Consider the following 26,420-nt stretch of genomic DNA (forward strand, 5'->3'; position numbering starts at 1 on the left):
TTTAAAGTCTGTTGCCCCAGCCATCATTTAAATATTAAAGTGAATGCTTGGAGTCACTTGGCATTTGGTTGTGGATGTGAATTGCTGCGTTTTTAGGCGAGGATAAAAAACAAACCACCACAACAACAAAAAAACAGCAACAGTTTCGCCAAAATGTGTTCATGAATAGTACAGAGTGCGTAGGTTATGTGTCAAACTAGACAAATGATTTAGTCTGTCTGTTTAAAATTTAAATTTTTTTAAAATTTATTTCATTAGAGAGAAAAAGGCAGAGAGAATGAGAGAGTAAATGGATGCACCAGGGCTTCCAGCCGCAGCAAATAAATTCCAGATGCGTGTGCCACCTTGTGCATGTGGCTTACATGGGTCCTGGGGAATTGAGCCTTGGTCCTTTGGCTTTGCAGGCATGCACCTTAACTGCTAAGCCATCTCTCCAGTCCTAATCTGTACATTTGATTTCATATCACTGATATTATGGTAAAAACACATTGATTTTTTTTTTAATTTGGTCCTAATTCATGACCCATTTGCAGAAACTAGTCACAAATAAGTTAGTAAAATTTTCCTTTTTGGTATCTGAAAGATAATTGGACCATATTAGGAAAATCTACAGTAACAAAGATTGTCAAATCAGCATACACATTTGCACAGAGGCATCTTCCTGTGTTTTGAAATAAAATCTGTTGCCCATAGAAAAATTTTCATCTGTGGCTTACTTTGGGGTGTTTCAATCATAGGAACATAATTACTACATCTTTTTGTTTTCTTAATTTTTTTCCCCTAGCCACCCAAGAGAACACCATGAAAGATACTGACATCAAGAGACTACTATATACCCATCTTTTGTGCATATTTTCAATTTTTCTAAGCACTTTCATTCCATCATTCTTCTTGGATAACTTCTCAATATTGGAAACACACTTGACGTGGCTGGGCATCTGCTCTGTTTTTGTAACTGCTGTCAATCTCATGTTGTATTTAGTAGTGAAACCAAATGTATCCTCTAAAAGAAGTTCATTATCGCATAAGGTAAGCTTTCCTTTAAAAAAAATAACCATTTTTGTGTGTGTGTGTGTGTGTGTGCGCGTGCGTGCGTGTGTGTGCAGGCATGCACATGCAGAAGTCTGAGGAATCTGCTGTTCTATGTTCTTTGAGCTTAGACTCTTGCTATTGCAAATGTACCCCAGTCTAGCTGGTCCATGAGCTTCAAATTCTCCTGACTCTGCCTCCCGTTATCCTCAGTATGTTGGGATCATAAGTACACGTGCTAGTCTTTGTTTGGCTTTACTTGGGTGCTGGAAAATTGAAGTCAGGTTGGCAAGCTTTGCCAGCAGGTACCGTTCTCTGCTGAGCTATCTCCTGAGTCCTGAGGTTTACTTTTTTTATTATTATTATTTTGAGGGTTACTTTTTTTTTTCTTTAAAAAAAATTATTTATTTGAGAGAGAGTGAGAAAAAGAAAGAGCCACATATGTAGAGAGAGAATGGGCTCTCCAGGGCCTTCAGCCACTGCAAACCAACTCTAGACGCCTGTGCCACTTTGTACATCTGGCTTGGCTTACATGGGTCCTGGGAAATTGAACTGGGGTCCTTGCAGATTTGCAGGCAAGTACCTTCACCACTAATGTGTCTTTTCAGCCCTGAAATATACTTTTTAAAAAAAAAATATTTTATTTATTTATTTGAGAGAGAGAAAGAGGCAAAGAGAGAGGGAGTGGGTGTGCCAGGGCCTCCAGCCACTGCAAACGACCTCCAGATGCATGCGCCCCCTTGTGTATCTGGCTTACATGGTTCCTGGAGAGTCGAACCGGGATCCTTTGGCTTTGCAGGCAAACGCCTTAACTGCTAAGCCATCTCTCCAGCCCCCTGAGGTTTACTTTTTAATACCCAGGTTTTAGATGGTAGTAGTGTCCTGTAATTAACTATTGGTCGTGTGTTCATTGAGTTATTTGTAGCACGTAAAGGGCCCCTAGGGCAGGGGACAAGGCTCCATGGATAGAGCCCTTGCTGCACAAGCTTGAGATCCTGAGTTTGGGTCCCCACAGCTCACGTGAAGCCAGATGCAAAGGTCTGTAATCCCAGCACTCCTGCAGTGAGCTGGGAGACGGAGACCAGAGAACCCCTGGAAGCTCATTGGCCACTTAAGCTGGCTCATAAAAGTAGTGGAAAACAACCAAGAGGTCCTTTAAACAAGCTGAAAAGTGAGTACCACCACCTGAGGTTGCCTTAAGACCACCACATGCATGCATGCATGTAAAGATTTTTTTTTTTAAATCCTAATTTTCTTTTAAACCAATAGCTTATTACTTACTATCCACAATGTGTTTTTTTTTTTTTTTAAATTTTAGAGAAAGAATTGGCACACCAGGGCCTCGGCCACTGAACTCGAACTCCAGACGCTTGTGCCACCTAGTGGGCATACGTGACCTTGCACTTGCCTCACCTTTGTGTGTCTGGCTTACATGGGATCTAGAGAGTCGAACATGGATCCTTAGGCTTCACAGGCATGTGCCTTAACCACTGAGCAATCTCTACAGCCCTTCACAATGTTTGATACATCCTTGACACACATTAATATGGAATTATGACTTCTTTAGTGGGTCTTAGTGTGAACATCATGAGTCTCATTTGCATATATATATATATATATATATATATGAAATCATTATCGTACATCATCATTGATGATAAAAACACGTAGCTCTCTATCTTTGAACCTTATTTTGTAAGGCACTACAATTTATTTTCTTTTTTGTTTTGTTTTTTTGAGGTAGGGTCTCACTGTAGCCCAGGCTGACCTGGAATTCACTATGGAGTCTCAGGGTGGCCTTGAACTCACAGCAATCCTCCTACCTTTGCCTCCCAAGTGCTGGGATTAAAGGCTTGTCCCACCATGTCTGGCTTTTTGTTTTGTTTTGTTTTGAGGTAGAGTCTTGCTCTAGCTCAGGCTGACCAAGAATTCACTCTGTAGTCTCAGGCTGGCCTCGAACTCAGGGTGATCCTCCTACCTCTGCCTCCCAAGTGCTGGGGTTAAAGGTGTGGGCCACCATGCCCGGCTTTATTTTCATTTATTTTTGTACTTATTAAATGAGGGGGTTTTTCATAATTTGCAAAATAAATCATTGTGGCAACTCTTTCAAACATGGCCTTCATTGAATAAATAATTAAAAGGTTTTAGATATTAGAATCAATTTTCTAAAACATAGTACTATAACATTTATAATAACCTTAAATTAACAAAGTACTCATTTTACACTCAATACTCTATACCTGTTAAATCTAAACACCTTTACTGGCTTATGATTTAAAATGCTTAATATGTGATTTGTAATTATATCTTCAGATTAAGCATGTACCATGCATGAATCTGTTGTAGATGTTCTGGTCTATTTTTTTTTAATATGGTTCATACAGTAATAGGAATGTGATTTGGGAAGTTAATTAGTATTTTACTTTTTTAAAAAATATGTTTTATTATTTATTTGAGAGAAAGAAAGAGGCAGAGAGAGGCAGAGAGAGACAGAGAGACAGAGAGAGAGAGAGAGAATGGGTGCACCAGGGCCTCCAGCCACTGTAAACGAACTCCAGACGTGTGCGCCCTATTGTGCATCTGGCTAATGTGGGTCCTGGGGGATCGAACCTGGGTCTTTTGACTTTGCAAGCAAACACCTTAACTGCTGAGACATTCCTCCTGTCCAGTATTTTACTTTTTTTGGTACAGTTTTCCCAGGAGTTTTGTTTTAAAATGAATATGTTTAGTGTATGTGTGTATATATGTATATATGTGTGTGTATATGTATATATATGTATGTATATACATAGATGTATATGTGTAGTAATCATTTTCTGAAGATATTTTATGTATCTTTATATAATAAGGGCACTTTTTGTATCTTAGCACTCTATTTAATCAATCAGTATTGAATAAATATTGATTAGAAACATAGCAAAATATACTTAATAGTAACAAAAATCCATCTTGTCACTCATGTTGGCTTGGGAGGTAGAATATATTTGTGTGATATTAATATTCTTAGATTTTTAAATTTTGTTTTCTGGTTTTTTGAGGTAGGGTCTCACTCTGGTTCAGGCTGACCTAGAATTCACTGTATAGTTTCAGGGTGCTCTGGAACTCACAGCGATCCTCCTACCTCTGCCTCCCAAGTGCTGAGACTAAAGGCATGCGTCCGGCTTAAAAAAATACTTCATTTTCATTTGTTTGAGAGAGGGGAAACGCCAGATAGAGAGGGCTTTTTTTTTTTTTTTTTTTTAATAGTCTTTGCTGAGGGCTGTGTGTGTGACTAGACATGTGATCTGAGTTGGCCATACCCAAGAAAGAATGTTCAACTGTTTCACACACTTTGGAAATAAGTTATATTTGTGTATGAAATGGAAGAGCTTTTTTAGGGATTTTCTCGAGTCTTAAATTACTCATTTCTCTTTCAGGTGACGAGAGTTTTGAAATGCTGCATCTACTTTCTTATGTCTTGTTTCCTCCTTCATGTGGTTTTTGTTCTCTATGGAGCACCCCTGACAGAGTAAGCCTGAAATTTTTCCTTTAAATTTATGCTTTAATGCACTTATTGGCTAAACAATGTGCTATCTCTTGACACTTAGAGGAAACACCATAGTGTGTTTAATCAATGGATTATGGCAGGAAACAATATCATTGCTCTGTTTTAGCACTGTTCCTCTTTTAAAAACATTCCTCTGTCCTTTAGCTCTCTGTGTACCTAGCTGCATATTAGGAGGAGTGAGGCAGGTGAGACTGTAGCAGTAAATACATGGCCCTTAGAAGCTTGTAAGGGAATTCAATATTATGATATGTGTAAGTTGACTTTAACTAGCATATCTGTTCATAGTGAATATGATTCCTAAGTAGTTGAGTTTATTTTCCTAAAGAAAGTCAGTAGATTCTTGTATTCACCTAACTAGCAAGGCAGTGTTTATGAGTAAAACTTAACTCAACAGCTTTTTTTTTATTATCATTGGTGTGATGACAAACACCTTTATGAGAGAGAGAGGGCTTTCCAGCCATTGCAATCCGTCTCCAGACGCATGTGCTACCCTGTGCACATGTGTAACCTTGTGTGTCTGGCTTATGTGGGATCTGGGAAGCCAAACATAGATCCTTAGGATTCACAGGCAAGTGCCAATTTCTATTTAGTGGAAACTAGAGATATATTTTTTAATTTTTTTTGTTCATTTTTATTTATTTATTTGAGAGCAACAGACAGAGAGAGAGAGAGAGAGAATGGGCGCGCAAGGGATTCTAGCCACTGCAAACGAACTCCAGGTGCGTGCACCCCCTTGTGCATCTGGCTAATGTGGGTGTTGGGGAATTGAGCTTCGAACCGGGGTCCTTAGGCTTCACAGGCAAGTGCTTAACCACTGAACCATCTCTCCAGCCCGAGATATTTCTTACGTAATAGAAAATTTCAGTTTAGCAGTGATTAGTGATTGTGGGAAATGAACGATTATATAACCACACATATGTAGCTAATGTATGAAGGTGCATATACATAATTATATACACACATTAAACTAACAGGTGTTGCTTTTTGACAGGAGAAGACAAAACCTTTGTCATGGCAGTTTCTGTCAAATCTGTCATAGAGTACATGAATGAATCAAGCCATAGTTCCAAGGTTGAAGATTTAATCAAAATGCAAATTGTTAGGCATCAATCAGAAGCTGTAGGGGCGATACCTGCCAGTCTTTAATTCAGGCTCTTCAGGTGGTTCCGAAACAAAGATGAACCACCATGTTTAGAAATGTTAGGGAAGAAATTAAATGCTTTCTTTTGGTAACATAAATAGCTTTTTTTTTTTCAAGCGAAAGACTAAGGGGAATTTTAGCATGCAGAGAGATCAAATAGCAGAGCTGATCTTGTTAATGTTGGGACAGGAACCAATAATTCTGCCTGCCTGAGCGCCTCTCAAACAGTCTGTTCCTACTCCCCTTTTGCATCAGCCCCTGTGGCTGTCTTTTCTTTCCCCCAAGGTAGGATCTCACTGTAGCCCAGGCTGACCTGGAATTCACTATGGAGTCTCAGGCTGGCCTCGAACTCATGGCGATCCTCCTACCTCTGCCTCCCGAGTGCTGGGATTAAAGGTGTGTGCCACCACACCTGGCTTTGTTGTTTTTTAGAGCTTACATTTCAGTAGTAAAAATATGTATAGGCATTATGTTGGCGGATCTTTAGCTTTTCAAAGCAAAGTATAAGAACATATTTGGATATTAAATCTATTTACATAATAAGGATTATATATGTGTGTCTAGATGTGTGCCTTTAGATCTTTTTAAAAAGTTAACTAAGTTCTTTTTTTCCCCAGGTTGGTGTTGGAAACATTTTTATTTGCGGTTATTTTGTCTACTTACACTACAGTACCTTGTTTATGTTTGTTAGGACCAAACCTCAGAGCATGGCTAAGAGTTTTCAGTCGAAATGGGTAAGTTAAAATTTGATGCTAGTAATTTATAAGGATTAATGATGTATTTTTCAGTTCATGTCTGATCGCTGATAATTCTATGACTTTCTCAGTACTCTGTGGTTCTCAAAGATAGTCACAGGGAGCCAGCCGTGGTGGCACACGCCTTTAATCCCAGCACTCAAGAGGCAGAGGTAGGAAGAGCACCATGAGTTCGAGGCCAGCCTGAGACTACATAGTGAATTCCAGGTCAGCCTGGGCTATAGTGAGACCTTGTCTTGGGGGAAAGAAAAGATGGCCACGGAGGCTGATGCAGAAGGAGAATGGGGAGTAGGAACAGACTGTTTGAGAGGCGCTCAGGCAGGCAGAATTATTGGTTCCTGTTCCAACATTAACAAGATCAGCTCTGCTATTTGATCTCTCTGCATGCTAAAATTCCCCTTAGTCTTTCGTTTGAAAAAAAAAAAAAAAAACTGTTTCTGTTACCAAAAGAAAGCATTTAAAAACCACTCATATAATTTAGCATCCCAATAAAGTGCTGCAAATGAAATTGCTTATATACATTTCATTATATAGAAATAAGATTCACAATAAATGTTCTTTTCTCCTGGTAAGATATCAGAATGCAAGTCTCTGTAGCAGCCACATATATTTCTTCAGCAGAGCTAAGGTAAAATTTTAGCTTCTTCAAAGCCACTGAAATGATATGTAGTAGAAAATGTTGATTTATTTTTCATTTTAATTTAATTTAATTGTATTTGTGAGGTAGGGTTTAGCTCTAGCCCAGGCTGACCTAGAATTCACTATGTAGTCTCAGACTGGCCTCACACAGCAGTCCTCCTACATCTGCCTCCCGAGTGCTAGGATTCAAGGCATATGACATCATGCCTTGTGTGAAATGTTTAATTTTGAACTGAGAAAACCAGGAGATTAGGGCTTAGAATTTTTCTTTTTGTCCTATTATCACGCAGCAGCACAAACATTCTGAGCACTTACTCCATGTTCCGCATTATCCTAAGCTCTGTGTGGATTCCACAGCATTAGGAAGATTTGATCTTCCCTGAGGAGCTTGCTTGCATGTACAAAGGACAAGAATGAAATGAGCAAACAGCATGAGACTAAAATTGTGGAAAGCCGACTGTCAGTGCTATTGGAGCAGAGGAATAGGGAGGGAACGGAGCTGCGGAGGGAGTAATCTGCATGGACTTGGCTCAGGAGTGTGAGATTTGATGAGATCAAGAAAGGGAAAGCTCACTTTTATAGGGGAGAAACACCATAGAAACTGAAATGAATTTGGTACTTTTGTGTAATTTGGAAGTTAACAGCCCAGGGAGAGCAGAGGATGTGTGTAGGTAGCTTGAGTGTAAATTACTGGCCTTTTTTCTTTGGAAATGAGTATTGGTTACTTTATTTTATAACTAATTAATTTTGGGTCTTGTTTCATTTTTTTTTTTCTGGAATTGTCACCTACTTATAAAGTCTCTAGGAACCAAAAGCATAATAACTGAAAATAGTTTTTTTCCCCCTACATTTTTACTATAGTATCCCAAATGTAATTCATTTCTTTTCCTATTTTAGTTTGGAAATTTTAAATTGTGAAAACTGACGGTTGGAATTGATCATTTATCCAGTTTTGAATTCTGTATCTAAAGATCTGTGTCCAAATGGTGTATTTAGAGGACACGTTTTCACCTGATTTTCTAGTTCGTTCTTCTGTGTTCCTAAAACTCACTGTACTTTATAAAATTGGGCAGTAAAAGCAACAGAGCTTTATGGGAAAGGATGTGGTAAGAGACATAAGGCTCAGAAATGTAATCAGTGACACATAAAAAGAAGGGGAGGGGCTGGAGGGATGGCTTAGTGGTTAAGGCATTTGTCTGTAAAGCCAAATGACCCAGGTTCAATTCCCCAGGATCCACATTAGTCAGATGCACAAGGGGGCGCATGTGTCTTGAGTTCGTTTACAGTGGTTGGATGCCGTGGTGCACCCATTCTCTCTGTGTGTGTGTGTGTGTCTCTCTCCCTCTTTCTCTGTCAAATTAATAAATAAATAAAATATTTAAGAAAAAGAAGACAGGAACTTAATAAAAACAGTAGAGCAGTTTTACACTGTGGAAAAGATTAAGGAAAACATAACTATTGTATTAAACATAGCCCTTTTCCTAGGAAAAGACCCAAAGTTTACTTTTGGAAGTAGACTTGGAACGGGTTGTTCCTTGTGAGTTATTTGAAGTAATGTGACCAGGAATTAACAGCAGATGTGGATGAGTGTGAGCCGTGCACATTAAGTAAACTGAATGTCACAGTCAGTTTCAGATGCTGTGACAGACATCCAGCCAGACCCAACTTTGGGGAGGAAAGGGGTTTATTTCAACTTAGCCCAGGCAAACACCATCAATGGTAGAAGACGCTGGCTCCTTTTCATAGGACCAACCAGAGACCCGCTGCCAACAGCCAACACCACGAAACCACCAGCGAGCCAGAACTGCCAGAGTTCGGCGTACTCAGAGCACGCCGCCTGGAGCTGGACTTAGCCCCAGTGACACGCCCGTGTAGCCAGGCTGTGCCAGCCAGGGCCGAAAGTTGCTAGGTCCATTCTAATAAAGTACTGAGTTTATGGGCCCACATGTTTGAACTATCACATTTCAACTGAAGAATACAATTTTTTAACAGTGTTTAGTGATTTATATGCCATGCATGGCACCCATTGAAAATACACGTTATAATGACTTTGAATATATTTACAGGTATACGTACCACTAGTGTGGTGGTTTATATTGACTTTCAACTTGACAGACCTAGAATCACCTGTGAGGGATTACCTTGATGAGGTTCATTAAAATGGGAAGACGCACTTTAACTGTGGGTGGCACCATTTTATGGGCTGGACGTCGAGACATAAAAATTTAAAACATGGGCTGAAGAGATGATTTAGCAGTTAAGGCGTTTTCCTGCAAAGCCAAAGGATCCAGGTTTGATTCCCCAGGACCCACATACGCCAGATGCACAAGGCTTGCACACATCTGGAGCTTGTTTGCAGTGGCTGGAGGCCCTGGTGTACCCATTAAATCTCTCTCTCCCTCTTTCTCTGTTAAATAAATAAATAAATAAAAATAAAATATTTTAAAAACATATAAAACACACTGGGCATGGTGGCGCACGCCTTTAATCCCAGCACTCGGGAGGCAGAGGTGGGAGGATCGCCATGAGTTCGAGGCCACCCTGAGACTCCATAGTGAATTTCAGGTCAGCCTGAGCTAGATTGAGTCCCTACCTCAAAAAATAAAAAACTGAAAGCACACTATGTCAAAACAGTTGTACACACGTACATACACCCCACATATACAACCAACAAAATTGAATGTTTGGTATTTCAGAGGAGGAGACACTGAAGAAAGTAAAGACAGGGACTAGAGAAATGGCTTAGAGGTTGAGAGTGCCTGCCGCCCCAGTATTAGGGATTGAGACCACCCATTTGATTTTCTAGCACCCACATAAAAAGCTGGGTGTGGCCGTTTCATCTGTAATCCCAGTTCTGTAGGGAAGGGAGACTAAAGAATCACTGGAACTCAGTAATTGGGAAAAAAAAAATGACAGTTCTGAATTGAATGAGAGACTGCATCTCAAAAGACAAGAAGAGGATGCCCAATTTTGTCCTCCGACCTTCACAGAAGTCCATACACCACACACATTTGACGTTACATGACACATACCGACCAAAAGAAGGTTGTCATAAAGAAACTTGAAGGCACAGAAGTCATTTGGTTTCTTAAAATATTCTGCTGATTTATGGTGTTCATTACCATGAATATCATCAAGTCATAATAGCTTCATTCTGTTGTCTTAGTTTATAATTATTGTGGACTTTCTTATAAAGGAAAATAGTAATCTTATTATCATAGACATGGGCTTTTTGTTGAAGTTTGCTTTTTGACTTGCCATTTTATGCTATATTATTTAAATGGCTGTTGAGACTGCGTCACTTTTGGTGAGCTGAATAATAGGTTTCTACACTTAAACCTGTGGTGATCTTGCTAAGGTGAGAACCCTCAGTGATACAGACAATAGACCTCTTAGTCATATCTGTATTGAACTAGACCGTTTTTTGTTTTTGGTTTTTTTTTTTTTTTGGTTTTTCAAGGTAAGGTTTCACTTAAGCCCAGGATGATCTGGAATTCACTATGTTGTCTCAGGGTGGTCTTGAATTCAAGGTTATCCTCCTACCTGTGCCTCCCAAATGCTGGGTCTAAAGTTGGGCGCCACCATGCCCGGCTGAACTAGATCTTACATGGAAAAAATGAGTGTGGACATTTAGAATGAAAGGATGGTAAATGGCTGAAGGTTTACTCATAATGAACATAGTCAAAACAATTTAATGGAGAAGATTCCACGTACTTGGGCTACAAGGCCCCTGAGAAATCCTGCTGGAACTGAGCTGATAACGTCCTCCATGTAAGACCAGCTGACAGAAAGCTGGAAGAAGCCATTCTGCATGCAGTTCAATGGGAGAGAGAGATACCGGTGAAGATACTCAACAGTGGACACTGCAAGCCTTATAACAGGCCAGCCAGGACAAATGAGCCAACGGGTGCCACTATTGCACGTCTATCAGGGTGGAAACCAGCTACCCTCCAATTGGACTGGAGGCCCACTCCATGGAGGGAATACATCCCTGATACTGAAAACCTAAAACAGGGGTAGTCATGAGCCCTAGGGGTGTAACGTCTGCTGCTGTCATCTGGCTAAATGTATATACTATGCTCACCAGACTGCCCAGTAAGCACTTCTCTTCATGTTCATACCTATATATTAATATTACTCTCACTTTTGTTAGAGAACCTTCTCTTTTCAGAAGGCAGTGACTTTGGTATGACTCAGAAGGCATCATGGTGCTGGGAAGAAGTGACAGGAGTGCTCAGCACCGCAATATCTCTGTCACACCTTACAAGGCTCAGGGTCTGATGTGGAACAGGTGGTGGAAAGAACGTAAGAGCCAAAGGAAGGGTAGGACTCCTTACAACATGCTCCCCCCAGACACAAAATGACCTGGATATCCATGACCTCACAGTGCCTGACACTACCTACACAAGACCCTCATAAGAGGAGGAAAAGATGACAACATTAAACTAAAAGAGAGACTGATTGAGAGGGGGAGGGGATATGATGGAGAATGGAGTTTGAAAGGGGAAAGTGGAGGGGAGCATTATCATGGAAGTTGTTAATAAAAAAAACAATTCAATGGAAAATAGGCGTTGCTTTAATATTTCAGTGGGGAAGGAAAGCGTGTATTGGAATGGTATAAAATAGCCACTAGGAGGTTATAGTCCACAGAACTATTTAAACAAGCTCATTTTGATGAGATCCCATCTAAGGCACAGGTGTTTACTCTTAACTGCTTTCAAGTGGCTGGTGCATATAGGAGACACTGCTAGTGGCACACTTCAGTTAATATTTGATACAGTGAGGGCTGGAGAGATGGCTTAGCGGTTAAGTGCTTGCCTGTGAAGCCTAAGGACCCCGGTTCAAGGCTCGATTCCCCAGGTCCCACGTTAGCCAGATGCACAAGGGGGCACATGCGTCTGGAGTTTGTTTGCAGTGGCTGGAAGCCCTGGCGCGCCCATTCTCTCTCTCTCTCTCTCTCTCTCTCTCTCTCTCTCTGTCTCTCTTTTTCTCTCTGTCGCTCTCAAATAAATAAAAATTTAAAAACATAATACAGTGAATTCCAGGGCAGTGATGCAGTATGAGCCTATTGCTCAGTCATGAGCTGCTAGTAATACACTGTTAGTTGGATTTCATTGCCATGGAGTGATCCATAACTTTTTTTAGTCACTTTTAAATTTTTTTTAAATATTTTATTTATTTGCAAGCAGAGAGAGAAAGAGAGAGAGTGAGTGAGTGAGTGTGTGTGTGTGTGTGTGTATGGATACACCAAGGCCTCCAGCCACCAGAAATAGACTCCAGATGCATGTGTCTCTTTGTGCATCTGGCTTCACGTGGGTACTGGGGACTGGGACGTGGGTTGTTGGGCTTTGTAGGAAAGCCACGGCATCTCTCCAGACACTTTAGTCCTTTTTTAAGCTTATTTATACTAGAACAATGAGCAGCCCAAGTGATTATGTGTAGGCATTCTTCAACTGTGACAAAACTAAGTCATAGGATTTGGATAGCTATATATCGAGCCCTATAAAATTGGTTAGCAAATGGAATTTTCTTGTTTCATTTCTTTTTATCTTGGTTATTTCTTCGTTACAAAAGGATGAATGCAAGTGCATATGAATATTTAGTATAGGTAGTGAAATATGTAAACTTTTATAGTAAAGTATATAACTTTAAATTAAAATAACGGCGCACACCTTAATACCAGCACTTGGGAGGCAGAGGTAGGAGAATCAGTGTGAGTTCAAGGCCACCCTGAGACTACTACGGTGAATTCCAGGTCAGCTTGGACTAGAGTGAAATTCTACCTCAAAAAAATTGCCAAAAATAAAACAATGAAATATAGAAAGCTAAAGAACTTAATCATCCTAACAAAGAGGCAGTATTTAGTAAGATATTTTACATAGTCTTCTAGTTTTGTTCATTGTATGACATAATTTTAAAACAAGAATATTTGGATTTGGGGGCTAGAGAGATAGCTTAGCAGTTAAGGTGCTTGCCTGTGAAGCCCTAAGGAACCTGGTTCGACTCCCCAGGACCCACATGAGTCAGAGACACTAAGTGGCGCGTGCATCTGGAGTTTGTTTGCAGTGGCACGAGGCCCTGATGTGCCTGTTCTTTAGTTCCCTATCTGCCACTTTCTCCCTCAAATAAATAAAAATAAATATATTTTCTAAAAAATATTTAAATTAGTTAAAGCTTCATAATATTTTTCCATTAATATCTTACAAACATCTCTAAGTAACATAATACTTGAGCCTATGTTTTAAATTAATTAACTTATTTATTTACTTGCAAGCAGAGAGAGAGAGATAGAAGAGAGACAGAGAGAGAAAATGGGCACACCAGGGCCTCCAGCCACTGCAAACAAACTCCAGACACCTGGGCCCCTTGTGCATCTGACTTATGTGGGTCCTCGGGAATTGAACCTGGGTCCTTTGGCTTTGCAGGCAAACACCTTAACCGTTAAGCCATCCCTCCAGCCCTGAGCCTGTGTTTTTAAACAGTAAGGAAACTGATAATGATGTGCTGATGAGGTTGGGTGGTTCTGGAAGCAGGTAGAATGTGGCCCTGCTTCTTCGGGATTCTGCTGTTTTATTTTCCTCAGTCATCATCCTTGTATCTTTCTTTTTCTTTTTATTTCTTTCTTTCTTTTTTGTTGACACCTTCCATAATTGTACACAACATCCCATGGTAATTCCCTCCCCGACTTTCCCCTCTGAAACTCCATTGTCTATCATATCCCCTCCCCCCACATCAGTCTCTCTTATTTTGATGTCATGGATTTTCCTCCCGTTCGGGTGGTCTTGTGCAGGTAGTGTCGGGCACCGCGAGGTCATGGATGCGCAGGCCCTCTTATGTCTGGAGGAGCACGTGTAAGGAGTCCTGCCCCTCTCTTGTCCCTTGAGTCTTTCCAAAGGAATTTCCGGGAAGGAGAATTGAGTCACCATGACTGAATTAGTGTACTGTGTTGAGTGCACTGTGATTTATGTGGTTAATTTTCTATTGAATGATGCAGTCAATTTTTCACAAGTATAAATAATGTCATGAGCATCTTCTTTCATGTAATTTTGAATACTTATGCAAAGGTTTATGTCAACTGGATTCTTGGACTAGGATTCTGAGCTCAAAGGAAGTTGATAAGCATCAAGGTGCTGATATGAAGAATGTGTATAGATATCCCCACCAACATGGCAACAGTTCCTTGACTCACCTCTTGGGCATTTGTCTATTTATTTTAATGAACACGAGCTGGTGCTAAGTATACTAGAACAATGAAAATATCAAGATATATTTTTTACCCCTTAGTCTAGTAGACTCGGAATCACATTGTTACCTTGATTAAAAACCTCCCATGGCCTAATTTTTTTTAATATTTATTTTTTTTACTCATTTGAGAGAGAGAGAGAAAGAGAGGGGCTGATAGAGAGAATGGGTGTACCAGGGTCTCCAGCTACTGCAAACAAACTCCAGATGCATGTGCCACCTTGTACATCTGGCTTACGTGGGTCCTGGGCAATCGTGCCTGGGTCCTTAGGCTTTGTAGGCAAGTGCCTTCTTAACCACTAACCCATCTCTCCAGCTCTTTCTGTGGCTTTTAAAATTAATTTATTTTGTGTGTTTGTGTGTGTGTGTGTGTGTGTGTGTGTGTGTGTGTGGCGCGCGCGTTGTCTGCATTCATGTGGAGGAGGCTAGAGATTAATGTCAGGTATCTTCACCTTATTTTTTGGGACAGAGTCTGTCACTGCAGTCACTGATTGAGCTGGACTATACTCTGACTATACTAAAGCTTATTGGTTTGTATACTTAAAAAGTGAATTGTGTGCCTGGAAAAGAGCTCCCTTGAGTAATTTTTTTTGTTGTTATATTCAAAGCAGTTTTATTTTTATTTTTTTTATTATTTTTATGGCAGGTTGCCCTCAAGGTTACCCAGCCCAGCCTCGAACTCACAACAGTCCTTCTGTCTGAGCCTCCCCAGTGCAGGGATGGCGCTGTGAGCCACTGCAGCTGGCTGAAAGCTGCTGTGTGAAGGAGGTTTCGCTCTCACCGACTTTTCCAGCCTCACTTCGTCTTCTTCCACTTGGCCTCGGCCGTGTAGCCTATGTTCTGTCTGTGACGCGGCCTTTTCTGCAGCTCACTGCAGACACTGTTCTTTCAAGTCCATCTGACCTTCCTCTTCCTCCATAAGACAGGAACAGTAACCCCTTCCCAGCCAGCGTCTCCCGCTCGGTCTGTCTCCGGGAACACGAGTTGTGCATCAAGTCGAGGCTCGTCACCACCTATCAGTTACCACTCAGGCAGAAATTACCCTAGAGATGCTTGTTAATTGCCTGAACAATACAGTTCTATTTTGTGTTTAACTTGGTCAGTTTGTTTTTTTTTTCCCCTCTTGAAACTGAAGTAGTTCTCCATTCTGCTGAGTGTTGAAGAGACCGACTGGCATCTAAGTTACTGTCCAGAGCCGGAGAAGCAACACCCGCCAGCCCAGGCGTGAGTCCCCGCGTGCCACGCTGGCAGAGGCACATTTTCTCTCCCTCCTTCTGTTAAAAAATATATATATATTAGGGCTGGAGGGATGGCTTAGCAGTTAAGGCATTTGCCTGCAATGCCAAAAGACCAGACCCAGATTCAATTCCCCAGGACCCACGTTAGCCAGATGCACAAGGGGGCGCACGCGTCTGGAGTTCGTTTGCAGTGGCTAGAGGCCCTGGCACGCCCATTCTCTCTTTCCTCCTCCTCTTTCTCTGTCAAATAAATAAATAAAAATTTTAAAAATGTCTATTAAAATTAGAAAATTATAATAGCACTGGAGAGATGGCTTGGCTGTTAAGGTGCATGTCTGCAAAGCCTAAGGACCCAGGTTCGATTCTCCAGGTTCCACGTAAGCCAGATGCACATGGTGGCGCATGTGTCTGGGATTCGTTTGCAGTGGCTAGAGGCCCTGGTGTGCCCATCCTCTTTCTCAGTCTCTAAAAAATAAAATCTTTAAGAAAAGAGAATAAAGTCATGCGTAGTGGCCCACGCCTTTAATCCCAGCACTCGGGAGGCAGAGGTAGGAGGATCACTGTGAGTTACAGGCCACCCTGAGGCTCCATAGTGAATTCCAGGTCAGCCTGGGCCAGAGTGAGACCCTACCTCAAAAAAAATTATAATAAAGCCCAATAAATAATAGGAATTTGGATACATGTACTTGTCTCCAACTTCCTGCCTGACCCAGTTCTTAACAGAAACAAGACTCTTACAGGTTCACAAATGGACAGGTTGACAGGGATTAGTTTATGAACTGACTTTCATTTGAGACATCTGTCATTCAGGGTGTATTCTGTGTTCAGTAATTGGGAAAATTTTCTAATGATAGAACTCATCTAACAAAACAAATATTTGCTCCTTTTTCCTGCACTAGTTGGAAAAATTTCTAATGATAGAAATCATCTAACAAAGGAAATATTTGGGGGTAGAGAGATGGCTCAGTGGTTAAAGCACTTGCTGGCAAAGCCAAAGGACCCAGGTTTGATTCCCCAGTATCCATGTAAGTCAGATGCACAGGGTGGCACATGCATATGAAGTTCATTTGCAGTGGCTAGAGGCCCTGGCGAACCCATTCTTTCTCAGTCTGTCTCTCTTTCTTTCTTTCTCTCTCAAATAAATAAATAATATTTATTTTAAAAAGCTCAGTTATTTACTCCTTTTCCTGCACTATCTGGAGAGTGCTGCTTTTCATTAGCCTTACATTCACTCCAGCATGCATTTTAAGCAGTGGGTTACTTTGACTGTACTCATGGTACTGCTGTGGCCTTTACTGTAACCAGACACGTGCTCCGTGTCACTAAGTATTCGCTCTGTGAGGTTGTAATCCAGCCCCTGACTAAGACAGTGGCAAGAGTTACGTCCTTTCCCCTTCCTGCTCTGAGAGGCACACTTAGTAACTGTGAATAGGGATGGCAGGCAAGTCGCTGGATTTTTTTTTTTTTTTTTTTGAGATAGTCTTCTTATGAAACCCACGCTGGCCTTTGAACTTACCACCCACTTTCTTCAGTGACCCCCTCCCCCTGCCCCCAGCTCAGTGCTGGGGTTCCAGGTCTGCACCACCATGTCATTGGTACTCTTGAAGTAGTTTGTTCTTGTCCTCCATTCCTTCTTTACCAAAAAGTAGTTAATTTCACGTGACCATGAGGAAGATTGAGTAAATTATACTCCATCCACGCAGTCTATACAACATACTACTGCTCTATGGTTTATAACATGATACATTTGAGCTTTATTTTATTTATACATAGTCCTTCAAAATAAAATTGTATATATATTTGTAATTGCATAAAATAATTCTACAGTGATACATAGCAATTTGCTTGTTTGCAAAGGACCCAGGAGTTGTGATACGAGCCAAGGAGGACTTGGTTGTCCCTACCAGTGTTCTTTTTGTTTTTTGTTTTTCGAGGTAGGGTCTCACTGTAGCTCAGGCTGACCTGGAATTCACTCTGTATTCTCAGGGTGGTCTCGAACTCAGCGATCCTCCTACCTCTGCCTCCCAAGGGCTGGGATTAAAGGCATGTGCCACCATGTCTAGCTAAGTGTTCTTTTTTTTTTTTTTTAATTATTTACTTACTTGTGAGGAAAGGGTGGGGGAGAGACAGACAGACATTGAGCATGCCACAGCCTTTTGCTGCTACAAACAAATTCCAGATACATGTACCACCTTGTGCATCTCGCTTTATGTGTGTACTAGGGAATTGACCCCTGGCTGTCAGGCTTTGCAAGCAAGTGCCTTTAACCACTGAGTAGTGTCCCTAGACTTCTACAAGTTTTCTTTTGTATTATTACATGTGCATGTAGTGTGTTTCCAGCGGAAATACATTTATATCTTCTTGCCAGTTATTAATTTTTCATGTAAATATCTAAATGTCAATTTGCATTGATCATTTTAAATGAACAGAATAGATAGATAGATAGAGTGTTAATTTATGCTTCTGTTTGTTTTATTCTCTCAAAGTTACCATTGACTTGCCTATTTGTGTTTTGCAGAGTTACATCCATTTGGGAGAACAGTCTTCAAATCACTACAATTTCTAGTTTTGTAGGCGCATGGCTTGGAGCATTTCCTATCCCACTGGATTGGGAAAGACCATGGCAGGTTGGTTTCAGAGAGTTAAAGCAACCCAATATATATTGCCACAACGGTAGGAAAGCCGATTAGTAGGTGTATAGAAGCTATGTTGTTGTTGAGTAGGGAACCCAGTCCTGTCAGCGCAATCTAAATGAGTGCTTTTTGAGACCTGATTTAGGGCTGCAGATGTACGTGGAGGCCCTGGTCTGTCTTCCAGCACTGCCCGCCCTTCCTTCCTTCCTTCCTTCCTTCTTCCCTCCCTCCCTCCCTCCCTCCCTCCCTCCCTCCCTCCCTTCCTTCCTTCCTTCCTTCCTTCCTTCTTCCCTCCCTTCTTCCCTCCCTCCCTCCCTCCCTCCCTCCCTCCCTCCCTCCCTTCCTTTCTTTCTTTTTCAGCATTGCTTTTTCTACACGCATAGGTGAATGTTTATTCTTAAGCTTTTTAGAGTTTATTATAATAGGAGGTTTTTGTTTCTTTTTTAACAATTACTATTCTGATCTTAGATCATATTTTCTTGATTTGATAGATGATCAGATTGAATGCATATGTTGAAATGTATTTAAAAACATATAGCAGGGCTGGAGAGATGGCTTAGTGGTTAAGCACTTGCCTGTGAAGCCTAAGGACCCCAGTTCGAGGATCAGTTCCCCAGGATCCACGTTAGCCAGATACACAAGGGGGCGCATGCATCTGGAGTTTGTTTGCAATAGCTGGAAGCCCTGGAGTGCCAATTCTCCCTCTCTTTCCCTTTCTGTCTGACGTTCTCAAATACATAAGTAAAAATAAACAAAAAAAATGTTTAAAAAAACATATAGCAAAGTGAAATTTTAAAATGGAGGTAGGTGATATCTGATAAAGCTTGAAAATTGTCTACCCCTGAGTCTATCTCTAGCCATGAAATTTATTTTTATTTGCAAAGAGAGAGAAAATGGGCACACAGGGCCTCTAGCCACTTCAAATGAACTCCAGATACATGCTCAACTTTGTGCATCAGGCATTATGTGGGTACCGGGTAATCAAACTTAGTTCTTTAGGCATTGCAAACAAGTGCCTTAACCTCTAAGCCATCCCTTCAGGCCATAGCCATAAGTTTTTTGAGACAGGGTCTCACTGTGTAGCTCAGGATAGCCTTAAATTTGTTGTGTAGCCTAGCCTGGCCTCAAACTTACGCTCTCCTGCTTCAGCCTCCAATCACTAGGATTACTGGTGTGAGCCATCAGGCCTGGCACCGTTACCTTCATTTTTGCTTTGTTTTTGATTTTCTGAGACAAGGTCACCTGTAGCCCAAGATGGCCTTAAGCTCAATATGTGGTTGAAGAGAGCCTTGAAAGTTGAATCCTCCTGCCAAGTACTGGCATCGCAGGTGTGCACCGTAATGCCTGCCTTCATGATTCCAACTTTTAATGGCTTTGTACTGTGCTATTTCATAGTTACTTTATAATTTAATAGGCTCACTATTGATCATTTAGTTTATTGTACTGAACTATAATAAAACTGCTTTGATAAACATCTTTGAATCAGCAGTCATGAAATTTCTAATTATTTTCTTTTTGTTTTTTTTAATATTTTATTTATTTATTTATTTGAGAGCGACAGACACAGAGAGAAAGACAGATAGAGGGAGAGAGAGAATGGGCGCACCAGGGCTTCCAGCCTCTGCAAACGAACTCCAGACGCGTGCGCCCCCTTGTGCATCTGGCTAACATGGGACCTGGGGAACCGAGCCTCGAACCAGGGTCCTTAGGCTTCACAGGCAAGCGCTTAACCGCTAAGCCATCTCTCCAGCCCTCTAATTATTTTCTTAAGATAATTTTTACCAAATAGAATTAATGGCATTAAAGAGTAAATTTAAAAGCCTCCCCCCCCATAAAAAAGAGGTAAGGTAGGTGTGGCGGAGCACACCTTTAATCCCAGCACTTGGGAGGCAGAAGTAGGAGGAGCACTGTGAGTTCGAGGCCAGCCTGAGACTACATAGGGAGTTTGAGGTCAATCTGGACCAGAGTGAAACCCTAAGGAAAAAAACAAAACAAAACTATATATATATGTGTGTGTGTGTGTATCTGCATATATCTGCATATATATATATATATATATATATATACACACACACACACATATACATATACATACACACACATACATATTCTTTTTTTCACTATGAAGAGAATATTTTTTGCAGTCAGATGTTCTGTCACTGTGCTGTATACCCCTGAGACATTTTTATGAATATTTCTGAATGATATTTGCTCTTAAAATTTAAATAACATCAACAACTATTAGCTAAAATTTCTATTTTTTTAACCTATGTAAAGGAAATAATCACTTATATTTTGATGGTAATTTTTGCAGCTCCCTCCATGTGTGCAAATATTCATCATAATGAGCATGTTATTTTTCATATTCTTTTTTCCTCTTAGTAGTATATTACACAGCTTATGTCAATAAAAAGTTACATGCGAGCCAGGCATGGTGGCACACGCCTTTAATCCCAGCACTCGGGAGGCAGAGGTAGGATGATTGCTGTGAGTTCAAGGCCACCCTGAGACTAATTCCAGGTCAGCCTGGGCTAGAGTGAGACCCTACCTCGAAAAACCAAAAAAAAAAAAAAAAGTTACTTTTATAAGATAATAATGGCAGTTGTTATTTTTGTGAGGTAGGGTCTCACTCTAGCCCAGGCTGACCTGGAATTCTCTATGTAGTCTCAGGGTGGCCTTGAACTCAATGGTGATCCTCCTACCTCTGCCTCCCAAGTGCTGGGATTAAAGGCGTGTGCCCCACACCCGGCTAATAATGGTAGTGTTTCTGGACATTTAGATTGTTTCTGTTTTCACTACTCACTCATTTTCTTACCATACTTAACTTTGTATCTTTGCAGATTTGTTCCAATTTTTCTGTAGGATAAATTCCTAGGTGATGAATGGCTGGATTAAATTGGTCATACGTACCTGCCTTGTAGGATCTAGATTGTCTTGAATGAAACTTGTTACTTTTCATTCCATTCTATGTACTTTTACTTAGGTGAACCCTCTTCCAGGGAGTTGAGTTATTCTTTTATGTTTCATCATTCAGGCAGGTTTATGACTCCCTCCCCATTTTGATATTTTGCTATGTTACAGAAATCTGCAGAGGTTTGGAGAATGTGTGTCACCCATATTTCTGCCAAAGTTTTGGAGTTTATAAAGAAATATTGTATTTCTTTGGCCGTTTCAGTGATCAAGTTGGCATCTTATGGAAATCACCCCTAGTTTCATTTAGCAGGAGAATATCAATGGTTTCTAAATTGGAAGGCAAAAATTATTGAAAAATACACATAGGAAATTGTTTCAAACTAGTAAATCCATTACTTTCAGTTAATACAATTAAATCTAAATCCAAAATATTGAAAAATGAAGCACTATAGGACACCAGTCGTAATGAATTTGTAATGTATATAATTAATAGGCTAGTTTATATATGCACTGGGTATTTTAGAGTATAAAAGTTTGATCTTACACATATTTCAAGCTTTTATTTATAAGACTATATGAAGAAAGAAACTTAATTATGGGGATTAAATGTGCTGTGCAAAATGTGGGTTTAAGTTTGCTTAGAAATACAAATTAAGGGCTAGAGAGATGGCTTAGCGGTTAAGCTCTTGCCTATGAAACCTAAGGACCCCAGTTCAAGGCTGGATTTCCCCAGGACCCACGTTAGCCAGATGCACAAGGGGGCGCACGCGTCTGGAGTTCGTTTGCAGTGGCTGGAGGCCCTGGTGCACCCATTCTCTCTCTCTCTTTATCTGCTCTCTCTATCTGCCTTTCTCTCTGTGTCTGTCACTCTCAGATAAATAAATAAAAAGTGAACAAAAAAGTTTAAAAAAAGATATACAAATTAAATATGCCAGGCATGGTGGCACATGCCTTTAATCCCAGCGCTCGGGAGCGAGGAGTAGGAGGATCACTGAGAGTTCAAGGCCACCCAGAGACTACAGCGTGAATTCCAGGTCAGCCTGAGCTAGAGTGAGACCCTACCCCATTTTTTAGATTGTTTAGGCTCTCGGGTACTTATTTTCTCCTTTGCTTCATGTTTATAGTAAGGAATGTGCTAGATACAAATTGATGTCAGGTTTTTAAAAATATTACAGTGTCACTTCACTTACCGGCAGAGGGTGTGGGATCACTGAGACAAGAGTCTTGTTCTGTAGCCCAGGCTAGCCTGGATGTTCAGTAATCCTTCTGGCTCAGCCTTATAACAATGATTAACCACTATGCCCAGTAGAATTATTGATTTTCTAAAAAGAGCTTTTAATTAGCTAATTTAAATGTCACAAGTTGTTGCTCATTGTTATCAAGAATATTAATGTAGCTGGGCATGGTGGCACACACCTTTAATCCCAGCACTTGGGAGGCAGAGGTAGGAGGATCGCCGTGAGTTCAAGGCCACCCTGAGACTACAGAGTGAATTCCAGGCCAGTCTGAGCTACAGTAAGACCCTACCTCAAAAAAAAAAAAAAATATTAATGATGGCCCACTTACTCCTCAGGATACATACGTATGATGAGGAATAACAGACTTTGCATGTAATTAAAAATCTTTTATCATGCTAGAGAGATGTCTCAGAGGTTAAGATGCTTGCCTGCAAAGCCTAACGACCTGGGTTTGATTCTCCAGTACCCACGGAAAGCCGAATCCACAACATGGCACATGCATCGGAGCTTGTTTGCAGTGGCAGAAAGCCGTGGTACACCTGTACTCCTTCTAATGAATATTTAAAAAATGAAAGTTCAAAAATCTTTTATTATACACATTTGCCCTGCTCTTAGTTGTTTTCTAGTGAACTGGAAAAATGGTGAAGTTTCTTTTTTCTTCTGCTTGTTATTCTCAACAAACAAGTCTGGTATGTAATTGTTATATTTTCAATATTTCTAGCTCCATACACAAGAAACTCAGCATGGCTCCTGGTGCTGACAGAATCTGCCAGAGAAGCCATGAATCAGATAAGGGAATATCACATTTCCTTCACATAGAGTTTGCTACCGCAGATTTCATGAGCACATCACTGTATGCAGTATATCTAAAATATGACATGTTATTAAAAAGCGATTTTAGTTCTCTTTTCCTGTAGACCCTGTGTTTAGTTTGCTTATAGTAAATCAAACTTTTTGGGGTTATGATATTTTATTTAGGTTCTAGTTAGAGAAACTGGAGTATCTGGTTAAGTAGTTATACTTTCTTGAAAAACACACCAAGCCCAACAAAACCTGTTACCTGTTTTAATTCCATTTTTCTTCTACTTTGAGCTCAAATCTGATTTTGTTTAGTGTTCCTGAGGCCAAGCATAAGATTGAAATGTGAGTTCTATAATGAGAAATTTAAAACATTTATATTTTTTAAATTGTCTCTTCATTAAGTGACTGGAAAGTCCCATTAAAATACTAGTCTTGGGCCGGGCGTGGTGGTGCATGCCTTTAATCCCAGCACTCGGGAGGCAGAGGTAGGAGGATCGCCATGAGTTCAAGGCCACCCTGAGATGACAGAGTTAATTCCAGGTCAGCCTGAACCAGAGTGAGACCCTACCTCAAAAAAACAAAAACAAAACAAAACAAAACAAAACAAAAAATACTAGTCTTGGGCTGGAGAGATGGCTTAGTGGTTAAGCGTTTGCCTGTGAAGCCTAAGGACCCAGATTCGAGGCTCGTTTCCTTAGGACCCACGTTAGCCAGATGCACAAGGGGGCGCATTCATCTGGAGTTCGTTTGCAGTGGCTGGAAGCTCTGGCGCGCCTGTTCTTAATCTCTCTCTCTCGGTCTCTTTCTCTCTCTCTCTTGGTCTCTTTCTCTCTCTCTCTCTGTCACTCTCAAATAAATAAATAAATAATGAACAAAAAAAATTAAAAAAAATACTAGTCTTAAACACAAAATTTATTTTCCGCTTAATATGAAACTTAGGTGATTTTACGTAATGACAAGCGCTGAAAGATCCTAGACATCAGCACTTGCAGGAAGCTTTTGTTTTCTAGAAGGGCAGCAAGCAGAGTTGGTCACCCAGAGCATAGTAGGGTAGTTCCACTACATTGTTAGTTATCAACATTTTGTTGATATTTAAAATTCATCTCATCTCTTCACTCCTAGAGAGAGCTTATACTTAATGATGAAATTAATATTTGGATCGCAGAAAACTTTGCATATTATGATTTGATCCTTTATCTGCAATAGCAAGACAGCCACAAAGGATGTTATCCCTGTATACAAAGGACGTGGTCTGTAAGGATAACAGATACTTGGGTACTACTGTTCTGCATAGGAATTTAATTAACAATTTAGATTCGGATTAACTTAGATTCCAATTTAATATGCTTTAAATATTAGTTGTTTTATAGACTAGGCAGCTCTAAGCTCCCCCCCCCCTCTTCATCTGAAAACGTCAGTTCTTTATCAAAAAAGGACCAGTATTCCCTGTTATAAAATAATTACTGGAAGTTTAAGAATGATGTTGGTGGTTTTGAGCAAAGGAAGCTGGCAAGGGTGGGGGGGTTAACCCATGTTTCATTATTAGGTATTTATTATTAGGTTGGCAAAACCACATATGATTAAGCGCTGTGGTATCAGATTACTGGGTTCACACTCTGGCTGTGCCTCTTACCAGTGAGGATTAAATAATAAAGTCACTCTAAAATGCTTCGCTCAGCCCCTGGCCTGTAGTTACTGCTTAACTAATACTGTGGCACTTGTGACCTGCAGAAGTGGCTTCATGACTTGACTTTCAGCACACCCAAAACTGTAAGATCTACTATTTACTGAATTCTCATTTATCAGAGAGTGCAATTGTTACGGATTGTTGTCGTGTTCATTTTTCTCAGGAGTCCTTAGTTTGGTAAAGTATTAACTTCCATTTCTGTTCATTTGGTACTTTTTAAACAAATTTGTGGTTGTATTTGGATTTGTAATCATTTTCCAGCCTGTGTGACATTTCAGATAATAATGGAAAGAACACAGTAACATTTGTAAGTGTTTCCTCATACCAGGCATGAGGCTTGGCACTCCCCCAGAAGTAATTTAATCATGACAACTGTAGAGCAAGGTAGACTTCATTCCCATTTTTACCCTCCAGAAAGTCAAAGTGTGGGAGGGAAGGAGTACACGTCTTGTTCAACATTATTCTGCTGGCAGGCACAAAGTTTAGGGTTCAGTTAAGAGCCCACCTACACCTACGTTGTGAACCTCTTCTCTGCCAAAGAGCCAAGCATAGCATTTCTTTCTTTCTGTTTTTTTTTTTTTTTAATGGTCATAGCTTAGTTCTTTTTGGAATAGTTTGAGTAGGCATTAAATTGCTTTCTTTCCTCATCATTTCCCCTAAATGCCATAGCCACTCTGAGGATGTCTGTATTTCAGAGCAGAATGTAATGTAATTGTGGAAACGTATTTAAAGCTCATAATTCCTTTGTGTCTGAAAACCTTCCCAGTGCTTTTAAAGTCCGACTTCAGTGGTCCTACCTTTAAAAGGAATTAGGAACTGGAGATGATAGCTCAGCAGTTACATGTCCTTGCCTGCAAAGCCTGATGACCCGGGTCTGGTTCCTCAGTACCCATGTAAAGACAGACGCACAAAGTGGTGCGTGCATTTGCAGTTTGTTTGCAGTGGCAAAAGTCCTTCTCTCTCTCTCTCTCTCTCTCTCTCTCACCTTCTCTTTCTCACACACACAAATTTAAAAGAAAACTTAGAACTACTTAAATAAGAATAAAGAAATCAAACCAGATAATCAGGTCTCTTCTTAGGCCCTTTCATGTTTTATGAAGCTAACAAAATGTATTTTCAACAGCTGAATTTGAAATTTGAAGCTACAGCCTCAGCCCACTTGTGCTTTTTCTTTGATTTGTCTTTATTAGTATTAACAACATATTTCGTGTGGGCTCATCATATGTTGGTACCCTTCTTTCCCTCATCCCTGCCCCCATTCTGTTGGGCACACTCCTCAGTGGGGTTGCAGTTATTCCTCATGGGGTCGTGGGTTATGCGTTGTGGGAGCAGCAGTCAGTTATTTGTGGGTGGAAGGCTTTCTATTTTTTGAGACAGTGTTTCACAGTGTAACTCAAACCTATCTTGGAACTCCCTCTTTTGCCCACGCTGGCCTCAAGCTCATGCGATTCTCTGAAGTACGGGATTTCCAGGTGTGCATCACCATGCCCAGCTCTTTTTTTATTTTTTTTCCTGAGGCAGGGTCGTGTTATGTAGCACAGGTTAGCCTCAGCTATA

At 40.5% G+C, this 26,420-nt stretch overlaps 1 protein-coding gene across 1 annotated transcript in view; it reads left to right on the forward strand.

Moving 5' to 3' along the window:
• Positions 1 to 26,420, forward strand: part of Pigf (phosphatidylinositol glycan anchor biosynthesis class F) — a 32,826-nt gene that overhangs the window by 1,206 nt on the left and 5,200 nt on the right. Inside the window, exons 2-5 of the mRNA XM_045137233.1 lie at positions 785 to 1,029; positions 4,446 to 4,537; positions 6,335 to 6,451; positions 18,110 to 18,218. Of these exons, the coding sequence (XP_044993168.1) occupies positions 802 to 1,029; positions 4,446 to 4,537; positions 6,335 to 6,451; positions 18,110 to 18,218 (546 nt within the window). The 5' untranslated portion in view covers positions 785 to 801. The remainder of the gene's footprint in view (positions 1 to 784; positions 1,030 to 4,445; positions 4,538 to 6,334; positions 6,452 to 18,109; positions 18,219 to 26,420) is intronic.

The sequence above is a fragment of the Jaculus jaculus genome, chromosome 18 (genome assembly GCF_020740685.1).
Source record: "Jaculus jaculus isolate mJacJac1 chromosome 18, mJacJac1.mat.Y.cur, whole genome shotgun sequence".
Taxonomy (NCBI): Eukaryota; Metazoa; Chordata; class Mammalia; order Rodentia; family Dipodidae; genus Jaculus; species Jaculus jaculus.